Below are 16,029 nucleotides of genomic sequence, written 5' to 3'. Positions count from 1 at the left end.
TTGCTTGCAATAGGCTTGGGCAAGCTATATATATATCGCTATAAAAAAAAACTAAATTTGAATATTTTAGATCTTGCTATACAAGATTTATCAAAAAGGTAAACCTTTTAATAGTTTGATTATCTCTTATTTTGTATTCATACATTAGTCATGGAAGGCATATATATGATGTGCTTTCAAAATCCAGATAATGTAACTCACTAATAATTAAATTACAATTTTGAATGCTCATAAAAATTGTTATGCAATAAATATGTTAGGTTAATTGTCGCGTGACAAAAAAAATTAATATATGTTGATTAGATTATTTCCGCATAAGATTTTGAGACTAAAAAAATACTTAATATTAAATAATTACTTAATTATATGTTGGTTAAGTTCGATTCTCGCTGGAAAAAAGATACAAAGATTTCTTATTTAGAAGAATAAAAATCATCTTTACTTAATAGTTGAATAGGGGAATAATTTGAAGGGCAAATATCTTAGCTTGAAAATTACTCTATTGTTAAATTTAAAGAAAAAGAAAATAATTTTGAATTATGAAGAAAATCTCAATTTAAATAATTTTCTAGTAACTTAAATAAAATTTAAAAGTAATATGTAATTATAAAAAAAAAAAACTTTCAAATTGCATGGACCAAAAGCAAAATAATAATAGTCTCTAGTTCTGAGTCATTTATATATTGTGATGTATTGTTTTCATTTTGAGCCAATCCCCACCTCAAAATATTGAGCTAAATGATGCCACTAAACCTCATAATATCCATGATACAAGAAGTATCCTAAGGTCACTAAAGTAAATTTATATGTATATATATATTATGTACTATTAAATTTAAAAATAACTTATTTTTAATTTATTTTAACGGAGGGTCATTATAATAATTGAGAAATGAAATAAATTTAAGTAATTGTAGACTGTAGTATCATTTTTTTCGGGGAAATTACGTGGTTAAGCAAACTTATACTACTTAATTACTCAGCATAGTTATAGTTTGCTATAATTACCACTCGCGACTAACATTAAACATTAATTACGTGGGCTGACTTCGAGTTTGTATAATTAGTCACGTTTGTATATGTATAATTCGTCAGAATATACAAATTCATATGTATAATATTCAATATCTAACCGATATACATATACAATTCACCTCTCTCCCACTCTTTGCCCTCTCTCGCTCGCCTCTCTCCTCTCTCTCCCAGTCTCGCTCGTCTCTCTCCTCCCTATAACATATAGCTACGAATTGTAATTATCAAACTATAGTTATTGAGAGTAATTAGGCTATTTTTGAGTGGCTATATGTGAAAGTTCATCTTTTTTATATGACTATCCATTTTATTTCCTCATTTATTTTCTGACAACTAAGATCAACCGATATTACTATTCCTATATTTTCCTTTCTTAGGGCCCGTTTGGCCATGCAATATGGTATCATGATACAGAATCATAATATGGTATCATGATATGGAATCATGAGATGAAATTGAAGTTTTGTTTGGACTTGCGATATGAAATTTTTGTGTTGTATATTTTCTCATAAACATCAAAATCTCATAAGTTGTAAAACTATTAAAATAGCCCTAATTGTTTATTCAATCTTATCAAATAAACAAAGATTTATAAAATCGTAGAATAAATTATTACAAAGTTATTTGTTCTCCACTTAAGTAATTGTTTCATCTAACTTTAATTTAATTAAAAAAAATTGAACATAAATTGAGTGTACTAGTCTTTAATATAATCCTCCCACATAATACGGACAATTTTCTCATGTTGAACTTGCATTTCTCGATCATGTGACCGAGAAGACGAACCAACATTGTTACTTTGAGCCATTTGTTGGTCAATATCATCCGCAACTATATTTTCATACTCATAGATCATAAATATTTCATCACTTTAACAATCGGTTGGTGTGAGTTAAAGTGACTATATGCTGGTGAGAATAATAAATTTTATGTCGGTGAGAATAATAAATTTTAAAAAGTAATGATGTGATTATAAATTTTATTTACATATGAAATGAATGGTTAGTAGATTTAAATGTGGGGTTGTTTTAACAAAATATAAACTCGTGGATCAATTTTTGTATTAAAAATATCTCAAATCATGATATGGAATTACCATATAATTCCATATCATGGTTTTTGGAGAATATGGAATCACATCTCATGATATGGAATCACATCTCATGATATGGAATCATGAGATGAAATCAGCGTAAAATCGCATGTCCAAACGCTGATTCCATCTCACGATACCATATCGTGATATGGTATCGCATGGCCAAACGCCTACTTAGTCTTCCATTTTTTCCTTTTTTTCCTTTTTACCCCTCCATAAAGTTCCTATCATTTTTGCTCCTTCGTGATTCAAACTCACAACCTTTGGTTTGAAAGTGACGGATGCTTATCATGCGAGCAATAATATTCAAAAGTCTCCCAAACCATCAAATCTTTTGCATTATACAAAATGTATTGTTATTACTTTGTTTATAAAAGATCAAAAAAAAATTTATCTCTTCAAAATTTCAGACATAACAACAAGTCATCATTATATTGAAGCAATACAACACTATTTCGATATTATTATATCAACTTATCAAATTCAGCAAAATACTATTTCGATATCGTTATATAAACTTATCAAATTATTGAGCAATGTTAAATTATTCTAACTTTATATCATATTTTTTCATTGAAGATTTGCATTGTTCACATTCTTACTTTATAAAGTTTATATATACCCGACCATTTGCAAACCTCACTTATAAAATTACATTAGATATATTATTGTTATTCAATTTATACATATCAATTAAAAAAAAAAGAATTCTTAAAAAATCGAGGAGTGATTTTGAAATAAAAATTGATTCACATATTTGTGTATCCAACAAAGAGTCAACAAGTATGAAATATACATACATTATAAAGGAAAAAACTCAAATACATCATCGAGCTGTTGAACTAAGTGCCTGTTTATCCCATTTTTATTTAACTGAATGAAAACACTTTCAATTTTACAAAATTATTTTTTACACATGTCCAATAATAATTGGACACGTCATTAATTAAATAATTATTTTTTAAAAAAGGCCAAAATTCTAAAACTGGAATTAAAAAACCTAAAAAGTAAGCAATTCGGTAGAAAATAATTCTAAAAATTTGTTGTTTCTGCTAGAGACTGTTGGGAGAATGAATTATAGGTGACAAAAAAGTGTTGAAATGTAAAAAGAGTGACTCTAGTTTTAATTATTAAGCGTAGGTGACAAATTTTGAATCAATTTTTAAAAATAATTAAATAAGTCTTCAAGTTTTTGTTTTTACACTTTCACCCAAATTTAAGTAAAACCCTAATTTTTAAAATAGGAAAACCCCAAATCAGTTTTTTTTGTTCTCTCCCAACATCCCGCTCTTTTCACATTTTTTTTGCTTTTAATCTTCATCACTAGCGCTTCTTCTTCTTTTTTTGGTGTTGCAGGTTATTGTAGATTTCTTATTTGAAGAATTTGAGAAGGGAAAATTTCAAATTTTAATTTAACATGTGATTTGAAAAAGTCTAAGCTTTAGAAATTACTTCTTAACTGATAATTTTCAATCATTTTAACAAGTTAATAGTATTGTTTGTGTGTATTATTCATTTAAAAATTTGATTTTTGTGTTATTGTTCTTGCCACTGATGTATCATAATTTTCAGCAACTGATATGACTATTTCAGTAATTTACAACAATTGTTGAATGTTGTTGTTGAATAAATTGCCGCAACTGCTATATCTATTTTAGCAACTGCTAAATAACTTACAACAATTGTGATATTTTAATATAATTTTTTTATGATCAATTTTTTAGTTCTAAGTTACAATATTTTCAGGTATCTTCAACATCATTAATGTGAGATAGAATAGTAGTACCAGTTGATTGTAATGGTGAATGGGTCGAGTCCAACAATCGTTATATTTGGCGTTGGAAGAGTAAAGAATTGGCCGCGACAATTGCGATGATTGTGCATCGAGATATTGCATATGATGATTTTGCGAATAAAATCATTGCTTGTTGTAAATTAAAGTGTGAGTTGGAAGATATTGTGATCACTTACCTGCATAGTTGTGGTGAAAAACAGAAGACGGCTCCTTTTAAGATAAATGATCAACTTAGTTTAAGTACTTATTTGGAAGATGAGCCTAGAGGTGTTTTAAGGATCTACATGGTTGAAAGATTGGTGGAGAATCATAATTTATGTGATGACCAACAAGTGTTGAACGATGAATGTGGTAGGATGAATATGAATATTCCGAATGAAGAGCGTGAAGGTTAACATATTCTTTCTCCTGAAGTTCGGAATAGATTGCCCATTATTGGTGAAATTGCTGATAGGCAAGTACTATAAACTCATAAATTTGCTTATTTCTAAAAGTTCATCCTCTTTGTACACTTAATTAATTTTTGCTTTACCTGATAATTAATTAACTTAATGCAGTCATGCTCAAGATGATGGAACAGGTTTTTGCAAAGATATGTCGTTTAAGAATAAACAAGAATTAGATATTGCATTGAAAATTGCTTGTGTCAAAAAAGATTTTAGATTGAAGAAGGTAATTAATTCGTGTTCAGTGTATTGTGTCAAATGTGAGCATCTTGAGTGCAAGTGGTGGCTAAGAGCGGTGAAAGTTGAAAATTCGGATAGATTTTATATTAAAAAGTATAAAAAGATGCATACATGTGGCTCGAAACATTTTACGAGTCATAATCCACATGCCACAGCAAAAGTCATTGGAGCATACTTCAAAGATAGATATCCTGAAGGTAAAAGTCCATCTACAAAAGATTTGAAAAACTCTATCCGTATTGAATTGGAATGCAATGTTAGTTATTGGAAAGTTTGGATAGGTAGCGAGATTGCAAAGTCTTTGGTAAGAGGGACACATGAACATGGATATGGAGTGATTGATGCGTATAGTCATATGCTTAGGACATCTAATCCGGGAAGTAAAACGGCGTTGAAGATTGATGAAAATGGCAGGTTCAAGTACTTTTTTGTAGCATATGGAGCTTGGATTCTTGGTTTCGCACAAATGAGAAAAGTCATAGCTGTTGATGGGACATATTCAAGAAGTAAATATGGTGGTGTGTTGTTGTCTGCTGTTGCACAGGATGCGGAGAATCATATTTTTTCGGTGGCATTTTGCATAGTAGACTCTGAATGTGATGCTTCCTACCGATACTTTTTCGAGCAATTGAGAAGTTTTGTACTTGATACTCCTGAATTGTGCATAATCTCTGATAAACATCAGAGTATTAGAAAAATGATTTCAATTGTATTTCCTTTAGCTCATTATGGTTGTTGCATGAGGCACTTCGGAGAAAATATTCGAAATAATTTTCACAATGCGAGTGTTGTCTACCACTTTTATAAGGCGGCAAAAGCATATAATATTGATGTGTTCAGTGATCATTTTAATCGGATAAGAGATTTGGTTCCACAGGCTGCCACACATCTTGAATGCGTTGGATTTCACCGATGGAGCAGGGCATTCTTTCCCGAAAATAGGTAAAATTTATTATAGTTATTATTGATAGTTGGCATAACTACTACAGTTTTTTATAGCTACTGCTGCAATTTTTTATAGTAATTGCTGCACTTATTTCAACACCTGCTGAGAAATATGCAACAAGTGTTATAAAAACTATACAACAGTTGTAAACACATACTTATAATATATTATTGGACACTTATATGTTACAGGTACAATATTATGACGACAAATATTGCTGAGTCGGTTAACTAAATGTTTCTTGATGAAAGAGAATATCCCATTACTGCTCTATTTGATGCAATAAACAGGCGATTTGCAGAAAAATTTCATGAGAGACGTATGAAATTCATTAATGCACCAACCATCTGTCGCGCCCCGTTTTTCGCAAAACGGGTTCTGGTGCACGACCTAACAACTCTTTTGGGCTTTGGGTGATGAAGAGTCGCCACCTAACGAATTAAGGCGCGTTAGGGCACCTGTCTAACCTAACTAAGTCTAGCTAAGGTCAACGAACCAGAGATCGGGTAAGGGTTCAAATTACCTCGAGGGGAAAGTGTTAGGCATCCCTCGAGGTCCACAAATGTGGGTCCCGACCGTGTCTCATGCAATATGTAGGGGTTACAAGTAGCAATTAAGGTCACTTCATTTTATTTATTTAATTAGCATGATGACTAGAATGATAAATAATATTAAACAATTAAAGCCATTATTTATTTAATTAATTAAACCTGCGAAAACTAAGTGATAACAATACTAAATAACTTACAAAATAAAATTTAAAAGAAATAGCGAGAAGATAGAAAGTACGCAAGTATATAAGCAAATATCATTTTTTATTTTAATTAAACTACCCCAAATAATCTAATTACAAACAAAATAAAGGGGACAAAAGGATGGGGAGACTCTAAAGGACTTTAGGATCAGCACTCGACTTTTCTTTATTTCGGTCGGTTTCTCGTAGGGACAGACAAAACCAAGGTTTGTCATTTAGACCGAGTCGATGTCATCATCTCCATAGGGCCTAGACTACCCCTACCCCACCACCGCATGCTTTCGTCTCTAAAAGGTGTCTAGCGTCCCCACGTAAGGTCCAAGAGGCGTTGGACTACTAATAAGGTGGTTTTAGACAAAATAACATTCTTAATAGGCCCACCTAGACACCAAGTCAAACAATTTGGACGAGCATTTAGCACGTAGGGTCTCATATTGGCCTCTAGATTTTAATTTAAACATGCTAGCAAACACATATAAAGTGAAAGGTTGCATACGAGTGTGTGAACATATAAGCGTACAACAAGTAACACAACACTATAACAGTTAATTTATGAAAGGGCAGATAATTATGACAAAGCAAAAATTGTTTATTTTTTATTAGTTGATTAGAGGTGGCAAAACAATTTATTCAATGTAGAAACTACAATATTTTGGGCAGAATTAATTAGGACAGCAAATTTAAAATAGCGGGTTATGCAGAAAACAAATTATTTATGCAATAGCAGATTAGACTATTTTAAAAGGTTGCAGAAATTATTACAAAAAGCCGATTTTAGTTACCAATTGATTTAAAAAAAAGACAGAAATATTAATATTGCAAGAGAGTGATTTAAACTCTATTTTTTAATGGTAGACAAATTTAATATTACAGTTAACATGCAGGAGTAGATATTGATTTATTTAAAAAAATTATTTATTTTAGATAGAGAATATTCATAGCAGACTAAAAACATACTGAAAATTTATTAGAAGCCTATGAATATGCTAATTAAATGATTAACATACTTAAAGTTGCTTAGTGATTAATTAAACATGCTGAAAAATTAGCGTTTTATTTTATTAGACAATCAATTAGTTGATACAACAATTAATTATTAATCCTAAGGCATGATTTCTAAATAGAAAATCACTTGAAACCTATATGCTTGATTTCTACACCCAAATAATATATAAGATTATGTAACTCATGTAGGCATGGTATCTAAGTGGGCATATGCTGAGAATATTATCAAAACCTATTATTCATAATTTCTATATAAGATATAACAATATTCAGAAGCCTATAGGCATGATTTCTAAATGTGAACATGCTGGAGTTATTTATTTACTGATTGCAACAGATATATCATTAAAGCTTAATTTATTAAGATCCTAACATTTGAATTACAATTCAAACTTTTAGTGACATGCTGACAATTTAATTAATAACCTATAAACAAGACTTTTAAATGATAGACACGCAAAGATATTTTATCGTTAACAAAGCAATAACTAATTACGCAGATTAATTTTAATTAGTTGTAATCCGACTGAAGTACCTAATTATCTTAAATGGCAAAAAATGAGCAATCATAATGCATAAATGATCAAATAATGAGCAGGAGATATCTATAACATGTTATTCAATTTTAGACATGCTAAGATTATAATAAGATTCAAGAAAAGAACCTAAGGCATGGCGTCTAATAATTTATCAGTCAATTTCCCACATTTTAACAATATTGGCATGCAAGGCGAGATTCTAAAAGTCAAGATCACAACAAATTATGGCGTATATTTACGCTAAATTGCTTGATTAAATAAAGTTGTAAATAAAGGTTAATTTTAAACCACTTATTTAAATTATTCTAACATATTTGCACAATTCTGCGATTAACGATAGACAGGTTATAACAGTCACACATAAGCAAAAATAAATAAATAAACAGTTAGCACATATATCCCCATCCCTCTCGTAGACGATCCCCCCAAATTATTACATATATGGAGATAGAGTTACTACACAATATTACAAACCAAGGCAAAGAGCAAGTGAATAAAAAATATACAACATTAAAATAAACATAATAGCTTCATGTGAAATTCTCCTCTAGGCGATTCTTCATCATCTTGTTCAAATCCTGCTAGAAAGGATAATGTAACAGACATATATATAATGGCAAAAGAATCATATCATCATTTATTCATAGCAACAAATCACTTTCAGCAACACACGTAAGAAAATCAAAACAAATAAAAAATAATCATAGACATTATCACCCATAGGAGGAATGAAAACTGACCCGTGCTTCCTTGTAAACTAATTCGAACATACAACCATGCATAATGCAAAATAAAATTACGCTAGTGAGGAGAAACTAACCAATTAAGCAGAAAATAATATCAGCAATGAAGACCTCCTAATCCAACTTTCGACCCGTACCCAGCAAAGTAGCAAGAATAGAAATGCTTTGATGTTTACCGGAAAACTTGATTCGTTTCAAGAGTAGGGAGCAATGTATCTATGTAATATTCATATATGAGCAATGTGAGAATGTATGTCGAGGTGTGTGTTCAACCGTGAGTGAGTTAAGATGAGAGTGATTGTAAAAGTTAGAAATCTCCGGGTGTGAGAGTGTGAGGATTCAACCGTATCTCCCTCTGAATAATGAACTAAGAAGTCTCTTTATATAGTGAAGGGAAGGGCACATAATAGAGGAAAAGAAATAATTAAGGATCAATTAAAACATTTTCCTTGTTAAGAAGGAAGACATAACTTATTATTTTATTTTATTTTTTACCAAATATACGAGCAAGTAAGAAATTGCTAAGGCAAACAAATCAATTCACAATACTAAATCAAGCCTTTTTACCAAATAAATCTGAAGTAAGAATCTGCCTATTTTAACTAAGGCAATTACGGTCAATTTAACAACCAATATGCCACAATCAAGCAAGACAAATAATAATTGTTTAAGGGAAAGAGAATAATTACCTTTTCGGTCAATATCACCCACCCTGTATCAATGAGCTTACCATATAACCGGAGTAATTAGAGGTCTGTTCTAAAACTTAAGTAAGGGAGGAACATTACAGTCAAACATTAACATCCATATATTAATAAGTCAATACTAAAAACGATTACCATTATACTATCCAATCGAGCCTTTAGCAAGACAATCTACAAATCTTTATAAATGGAATAACCAAATTATCAGCATTAGAAACCACCAATATTAATCGATTTACCAAATGATCCAACTACCAACAAAATCATAGGAGATCAAATCTTTGTCAATTTTATCTTTTACGAGAAACTCTTATCAGTATTAGCATTTATTCTCAACGATCATAAGCATATCTCGGCGTATAACACAAATTTGAAGTTCTGGGCAGCATGATAAACCAATCTAAAATCACATAACGACTAAAATGTACAACTATTCAAAAGATCAGAAAACTCACAATGAATTATAGAACAAAAATGAAATCCATCTAGAATACACATGTATGAGCATCATGGTTTCTCCATGTATAAATTTGACATATATAATAGAAAATTCTAAAAGAGGGACTAACCCGGACGGATTTGTTAAGATCCGTCTTCAACAGGCCAAGATTTTAAGATTTGGTCCGAGCAAATGCTGTCCAAGGTGTTCCATTTCGCCGGAGCAAACGTCGTTGTTGTCGCCTGCGTTGCCGGAGCTGCTCTTCGCGATGGCTTCGCCAGTCGCTGGCCGGAGCTGTTTGCTGCTGGAGTTGGTGTTGCTGGCCGGATCTGGAGCTGCTGCCAGACGTCTTCATCGGCTGCTGCTGGTCGGAGCTGCTGCCAGCTGTCTTCGTCGGCTACTGCTGTTGCTGGTCGGAGTGCTGCCAGCTGCTGAAGTTGCTGTCCAGCTGCCTCCTTCGCCTGAAAAGGAAGAGAAGAAGAGATAGGGGCAAGGGGAGATAAAGGAGAAAGTGTGAAGGGAGAGAGAGGGCGCCGGAGAGGGAGACGGGAGGTGGAGAGGCGATTGCCTCCGGTGGCTTTCGCCGGAAAATGGTGGGGAGAGAGGGTGGCGGCTGCCTGGAGAGAGAGGAAGAAGAGAGTGAATAAATGAATTAGGTTAAAGTTCCTTAGATGTAAAATAGGAAAATAGGAGGATCAAATCCGGACCATTGATTTAAATTTGAATAGACGCCTGTGATTTAATCTTGGATGATATGATTTAGACGGACGGCTACGATTAAAGGAGGATATTTGAGATCTGAAAAATTGAGATAAGAATGGGCTAAAATTGCAATCAACTATATGGCTATAATTGAAATGACAATTGAATTAGAATGTCTAGAATTGCAAGGAATTAGAATAGAATAGGCTAAAATTTAAATGATTCGGAGGAAAATTAGGAATTGATATCCAATTAATAAATACTATATTTAAAATGTTTTCATATACATTATACACATCTAAGTTTCTTAAAACATTTAAGTAGGTAATTATTCCGAGTTGAACTAACGATAAATATAATAATAATTTAATTACAATAAATTTTTATAAATCAAGCTTACTAAAAATATAATTTTTAGACAAAATCGACTAAAATCTTGAACTCGAAATAAATTTTTAAAATACGTATTTAATCGAATATCATTTCCAAAAGGGGTTAAAGGTCGGTCAAAATTGGGTGTCAACACCATCTTCGTCCCTTCGATAGAAAAAGACATTGCAAAAAATATTAATCTGGGGAACAAGCTATTGGTCCATCAAACTGCCAACTACAAGTATATTGTCACCGGTCAAGATGAAGTTGCAACAGTTGATTTGCTAGCCAAATCTTGTACTTGTAAAGTTTTTGACATTGACAAAGTACCTTGTCCAAATGCTATGGCAGCGCTTCGATGCCAATATGGTGATGACTATGGGAGACGCATTTATGAGTACTCCTCTTCGTATTACAATGTAGAGGTATACCTTATTGCATATGTGGAAGAAATTAAACCGGTGCCATCTGAAGAAACTTGGGAAGTTCCTATTGGGATTTTAGAGAGAAAAATATCTTCTCCATTTGTTGAGCCAGACAAGGTTGGAAGAAGGTCCTCAAAAAGACATAAAGGAATCGGGGAATCATTTTCAACGAAGAAAAATAAATGTTCTTTATGCAAAAGAATTGGTCACAAGAGAACTACATGCTCCGAGCGAAATGTTGCATAAAAATACATTTGTTCTTCTTATTTTTTGTGAACATATTTGATCTTATCTTTTTTGGTACTAATTGTTGTTTTTGTTGTTATTATTTGTGAACACATTTGATCTTATCTATTTTGGTACTAATTGTTGTTATTTTGATTGTAAGAGCATATTTTATTTTATTGTTATTCTTATTATTACTTTATTACTTGTTGTAGAGAATTTTAGCAATTGCTATATAAAGTACAACAACTTTCTTACTTTTCCGTAGAAAAGTTCAGCAACTGCTATGAAAAGTACAATAATTTTCATGCTTGTTGTAGAAGTTTAAACAATTGTTGTAAAACAATATAACAACTCGTTTAATTGTTGTAGAGAATTGTAGCAATTGCTATGAAAAGTACAACGATTTACTTATTTGTTATAGCATATTCAAATAAAATTACTACCTATTCTATATTTTCTTTTAAAATTAGTCAAAACTATCCTATTTATCATGGAATATGATTAATATAACTAATTAACAATCAATTTATTAATTTAAGTTGATTACATGTGAAATTACTTAATTGATTGTTTGGTATCTCAAATAACTATCTCATTATACAAGATCACTATCTAATATAAATTTTATTTTTAAATTAAATCAACACTACTTTATTTATCATTAAATATGAGTGTTACAACCAATAAACAATCAATTAGCCAATTAATTTGCTTACTTGTTAAAGAAAATTTTAGCAATTGTTATATAAAGTACAACAACTTTCTTACTTGCTATAGAAGAGTTCAACAATTGCTATGAAAAGTACAATAATTTTCGTGTTTATCGTAGAAATTTAAGCAATTATTGTAAAACAATACAATAACTCGTTTAATTGCTGTAGAGAATTGTAGCAATTGCTATGAAAAGTACAACAATTTACTTATTTGTTATAGCATATTCAAATAAAATTACTACATATTCTAGATTTTCTTTTAAAATTAGTCAAAACTATCCTATTTATCATGGAATATGATTAATATAACTAATTAACAATCAATTTATCAATTTAAATTGATTACATGTGAAATTACTTAATTGATCGTCTGGTATCTCAAATAACTATCTTATTATACAAGATCACTATCTAATATAAATTTTATTTTTAAATTTAATCAACACTACTCTATTTATCATTAAATATGAGTGTTACAACCAATAAACAATCAATTACTCATTATAAATCGATAACATGTGAAATTGTAATGAAATTGATCGTCTGGTATCTCAAATAACTATCTCATTATACAAGGTCACTATCTAATATAAATTTTATTTTTAAATTAAATCAACACTACTTTATTTATCATTAAATATGAGTGTTACAACCAATAAACAATCAATTAGCCAATTAATTTGCTTACTTGTTAGATAAAATTTTAGCAATTGTTATATAAAGTACAACAACTTTCTTACTTGTTGTAGAAAAGTTCAGCAATTGCTATGAAAAGTACAATAATTTTCATGCTTGTAGAAATTTAAGCAATTGTTGTAAAACAATACAACAACTCATTTAATTGCTGTAGAGAATTGTAGCAATTGCTATGAAAAGTACAACAATTTGCTTAATTGTTGTAAAAAATACAACAACTTATTTAATTGTTGTAGAGAATTTCAACAATTGGATGAGTCAAATCCTCACCTTCAACTAGTTCACTAACATCACAGTTTTTTTTCCGATTAAAATATCAATTCATCAAATTTAAAATACCACATTCACTAATGTACAACAAAAGTGAATTAAAAGTGTAGCAAAATAGTGGTAAAAATGCATATCCACAAGCAGACCCTTCAATTCATCAATTTCAAAATACCATATTCACTAATGTACAACAAAAGTGAATTAAAAGTGTAGCAAAATAGTGGTAAAAATGCATATCCACAAGCAGCCCCGTCAATTCATCAATTTCAAAATACCATATTCACTAATGTACAACAAAAGTGAATTAAAAAGTGTAGCAAAATAGTGGTAAAAATGCATACCCACAAGTTGCCCTTCAATTCATCAATTTCAAAATATCATATTTACTAATGTACAACAAAAGTGAATTAAAAGTGTAGCAAAATAGTGGTAAAAATGCATTTTCACAAGCAGCCCATTCTTCATCACTCTTTCAACTCCTTTTTGAATTCGAATCAGCCCCTTCATCTGCAATATCAACCCCTTCATCTGTAAAATTAAAAAAATGAATTTCACATGTAAAAATGAAATATATATAACACAAGACAAATCTTAGAAAGATGATTAGAATATAATTTTACCTTTACTATCTCCGGACACCAATTCTTTTTCGATAATGGTCTCATTCACTTTTCCCTTTTTCTTTTTTCTAGCACTTGACAATGCCACCGAAATTTGCCTCTTTGTTCTTTTAACATAGTCGGGAGTATATGGATGAGAGATCTTTGATGATGGCCTAATACCTCTCTTAGACTTCATGGTGACGATAGCTTTCTCTAAAGACTCAATCTTAGCATTCATGGTGACGATAGTTTTCTCTAAAGACTCTACTCTGACATTCAATAAAGCTACCGTCTCCTTAGTGGATGGAGTTTCTTGAAGACAAGGAACATTCTCATCGATCGGAGAAGATGTTCCTACTCCAAAATCACCACTAATATCACCAAAGTCTCCTCCTCTTTCGAAATCAACACCATCAGTACATCTATTAACATTTGGAGTAAATTCTCCTCCTCCTCCATCACCAACACCACTAAAAACTCTCTCAACAATTGGAGAAGATGCTCCTCCACCTCCTACATCAAGATTATGCTCATCAATTATGATGTCTCTTTTTATAGCCACAACACCATTCAAATCCATCTCAAGCTTTTCAATCTTATCATACTTGGTTAATTTCTTAGGCACAAACGTAGTGAAAAATTCCATTTCCATTTCACTAGATGTAGGAATTATCCATGGATGCACAATCTACATGTAAAAATAATAATAATTAAAATGTGATAAAGCAACTGCTGCATTTAAATATTATTATATATCAGTTGTTCTAATTGTTCCAGCAATTATTGTAATAACTTCAACAATTGACAGCAACTAATTAAATAAATAAAACAATTGTTGAAAAGGCTACAACAAAAATAGAAAAGCAACAACAATTTCACTTTTACTAAAAATGTTTAAAGAATAATGTTTACCGAGTCCTCAGGGGGATCAAACAACTCATTAATGTTAACTGATTCGTTATTAGTCGCCAAAAGCCATCAAAAAATCCTCGGTGAAGACACTTGTTTCGAAAACACCTTATATTTCTTTTGGAGGAAAGGAACAACCTCAAATGCCCAACACTACATAACATAATCACAAAAAGAGATCAAAATATTGGAAGCACCCAAAAATAATGAAATAAATATATATATAAACTAAAATTAAATTAAATTAAATTAACCATAAAGGCCCATGGAAAGCCATAAAGATTGATAGTCTTCCCATCAATAGTCTTCACCGCTTTCAATAGATGCTTTATTGTAGTATCATAGCTAATACGACCCCATGGATAAGTAGAAAATGCTTTTCTATCGGCCGAGAGCAAAATCCACTTTTTTGGAATATTTGTATTCACATCTTTTCCACAAAGAAAACTATGAACAAAATAAAGTAAACACAATGATTTTTTTACATCTTTACTGAGATTTTTGGATTGGAGATGTTCAATCAACTCATTTCTCTTGCAACTCCTTCCCACAACCTCAAGAATTTCTTTTCGTCTCATTTTTGTCTTAGTTGACATATTTTCACCATCATACACTTCTTCATTATAGCAATTTAAGCCGGTAATGATAGCAAACTCCTTCATTTCAAAACAAATCGGCATGCCACTATAATTTATCCAAATTTCTTTTTTTCGATGGCTATAAATTTGACGGCGAAGAAGTTGGTAAACTAAACTCATTTGAAATCTTATACGATCTTCAAGTTGTAAGTAATTTCTGAAAATAGAAGATCGAAAGAACTTTACCAATTTTTGTTTTTCTAAATTTAGAAAACTTACGTAACTCCGACTTAACAGTTAAAGAACCTCTTAAGTTTGGATACCTATCAATCATTGACTCCAAATTGTAATTGCATACCTAACCGACTTCACAATGAAGTTATCGGGTGAAGGACTGAGTGGAGAAGACTCAACAATAGGAGATGTCTCATTTTCTGGAATGGCTATGTCATTCTGGTCCTCCTCAACTGCTCTATCATCTCTTTCTACATTTGTAGAAGAAACATCTATTTCATGTTCTCCTTCTTCTTCTATAGATTTTTTTCAAATATGTCAAATATGTGTTTTCTAGTTCTTCTTCTCTTTGTCTTTGTGTTCTTATTCGCCTTTCATACGTTTTAGTAGGAGTTGTTCGTTTTTTCCTTGGAGTCATGGATGCACAATCTATATATAAAAACAATAAAATCAAAATGTAATAATAAAAAAAGACAATTCATTATCATTTAGATAATTTTGAAAGTTAGTTTCAAAACCACATAAAGAAATAGGGTAAACAATTATAAATATATCATCAAA

The 16,029-nt window shown here is 31.0% G+C and overlaps 1 protein-coding gene across 1 annotated transcript; it reads left to right on the top strand.

Annotated features, from left to right (window-relative positions):
- The first annotated feature begins 4,000 nt into the window (after nucleotides 1–4,000).
- LOC125833143 (uncharacterized) lies at nucleotides 4,001–5,555 on the top strand. Its single transcript, XM_049512287.1, has 3 exons — nucleotides 4,001–4,313; nucleotides 4,378–4,381; nucleotides 4,481–5,555. The coding sequence occupies exons 1-3, from the start codon at nucleotides 4,001–4,003 to the stop codon at nucleotides 5,553–5,555; spliced, it is 1,392 nt and encodes a 463-aa protein (XP_049368244.1).
- Nucleotides 5,556–16,029: the final 10,474 nt, after the last annotated feature.

This window comes from Solanum verrucosum, unplaced genomic scaffold (assembly GCF_900185275.1).
Source record: "Solanum verrucosum unplaced genomic scaffold, falcon-dt-bn FXZP01000100.1, whole genome shotgun sequence".
NCBI classification, from domain to species: domain Eukaryota; kingdom Viridiplantae; phylum Streptophyta; class Magnoliopsida; order Solanales; family Solanaceae; genus Solanum; species Solanum verrucosum.
The sequence above is the reverse complement of the archived record's forward strand: the minus strand, read 5'-3'. Positions and strand labels throughout refer to the sequence as shown.

Excerpts from the sequence above, each read along its gene's own strand:
- LOC125833143 (XM_049512287.1), top strand. The coding sequence starts at position 4,001 with ATGATTGTGCATCGAGATATTGCATATGATGATTTTGCGAATAAAATC.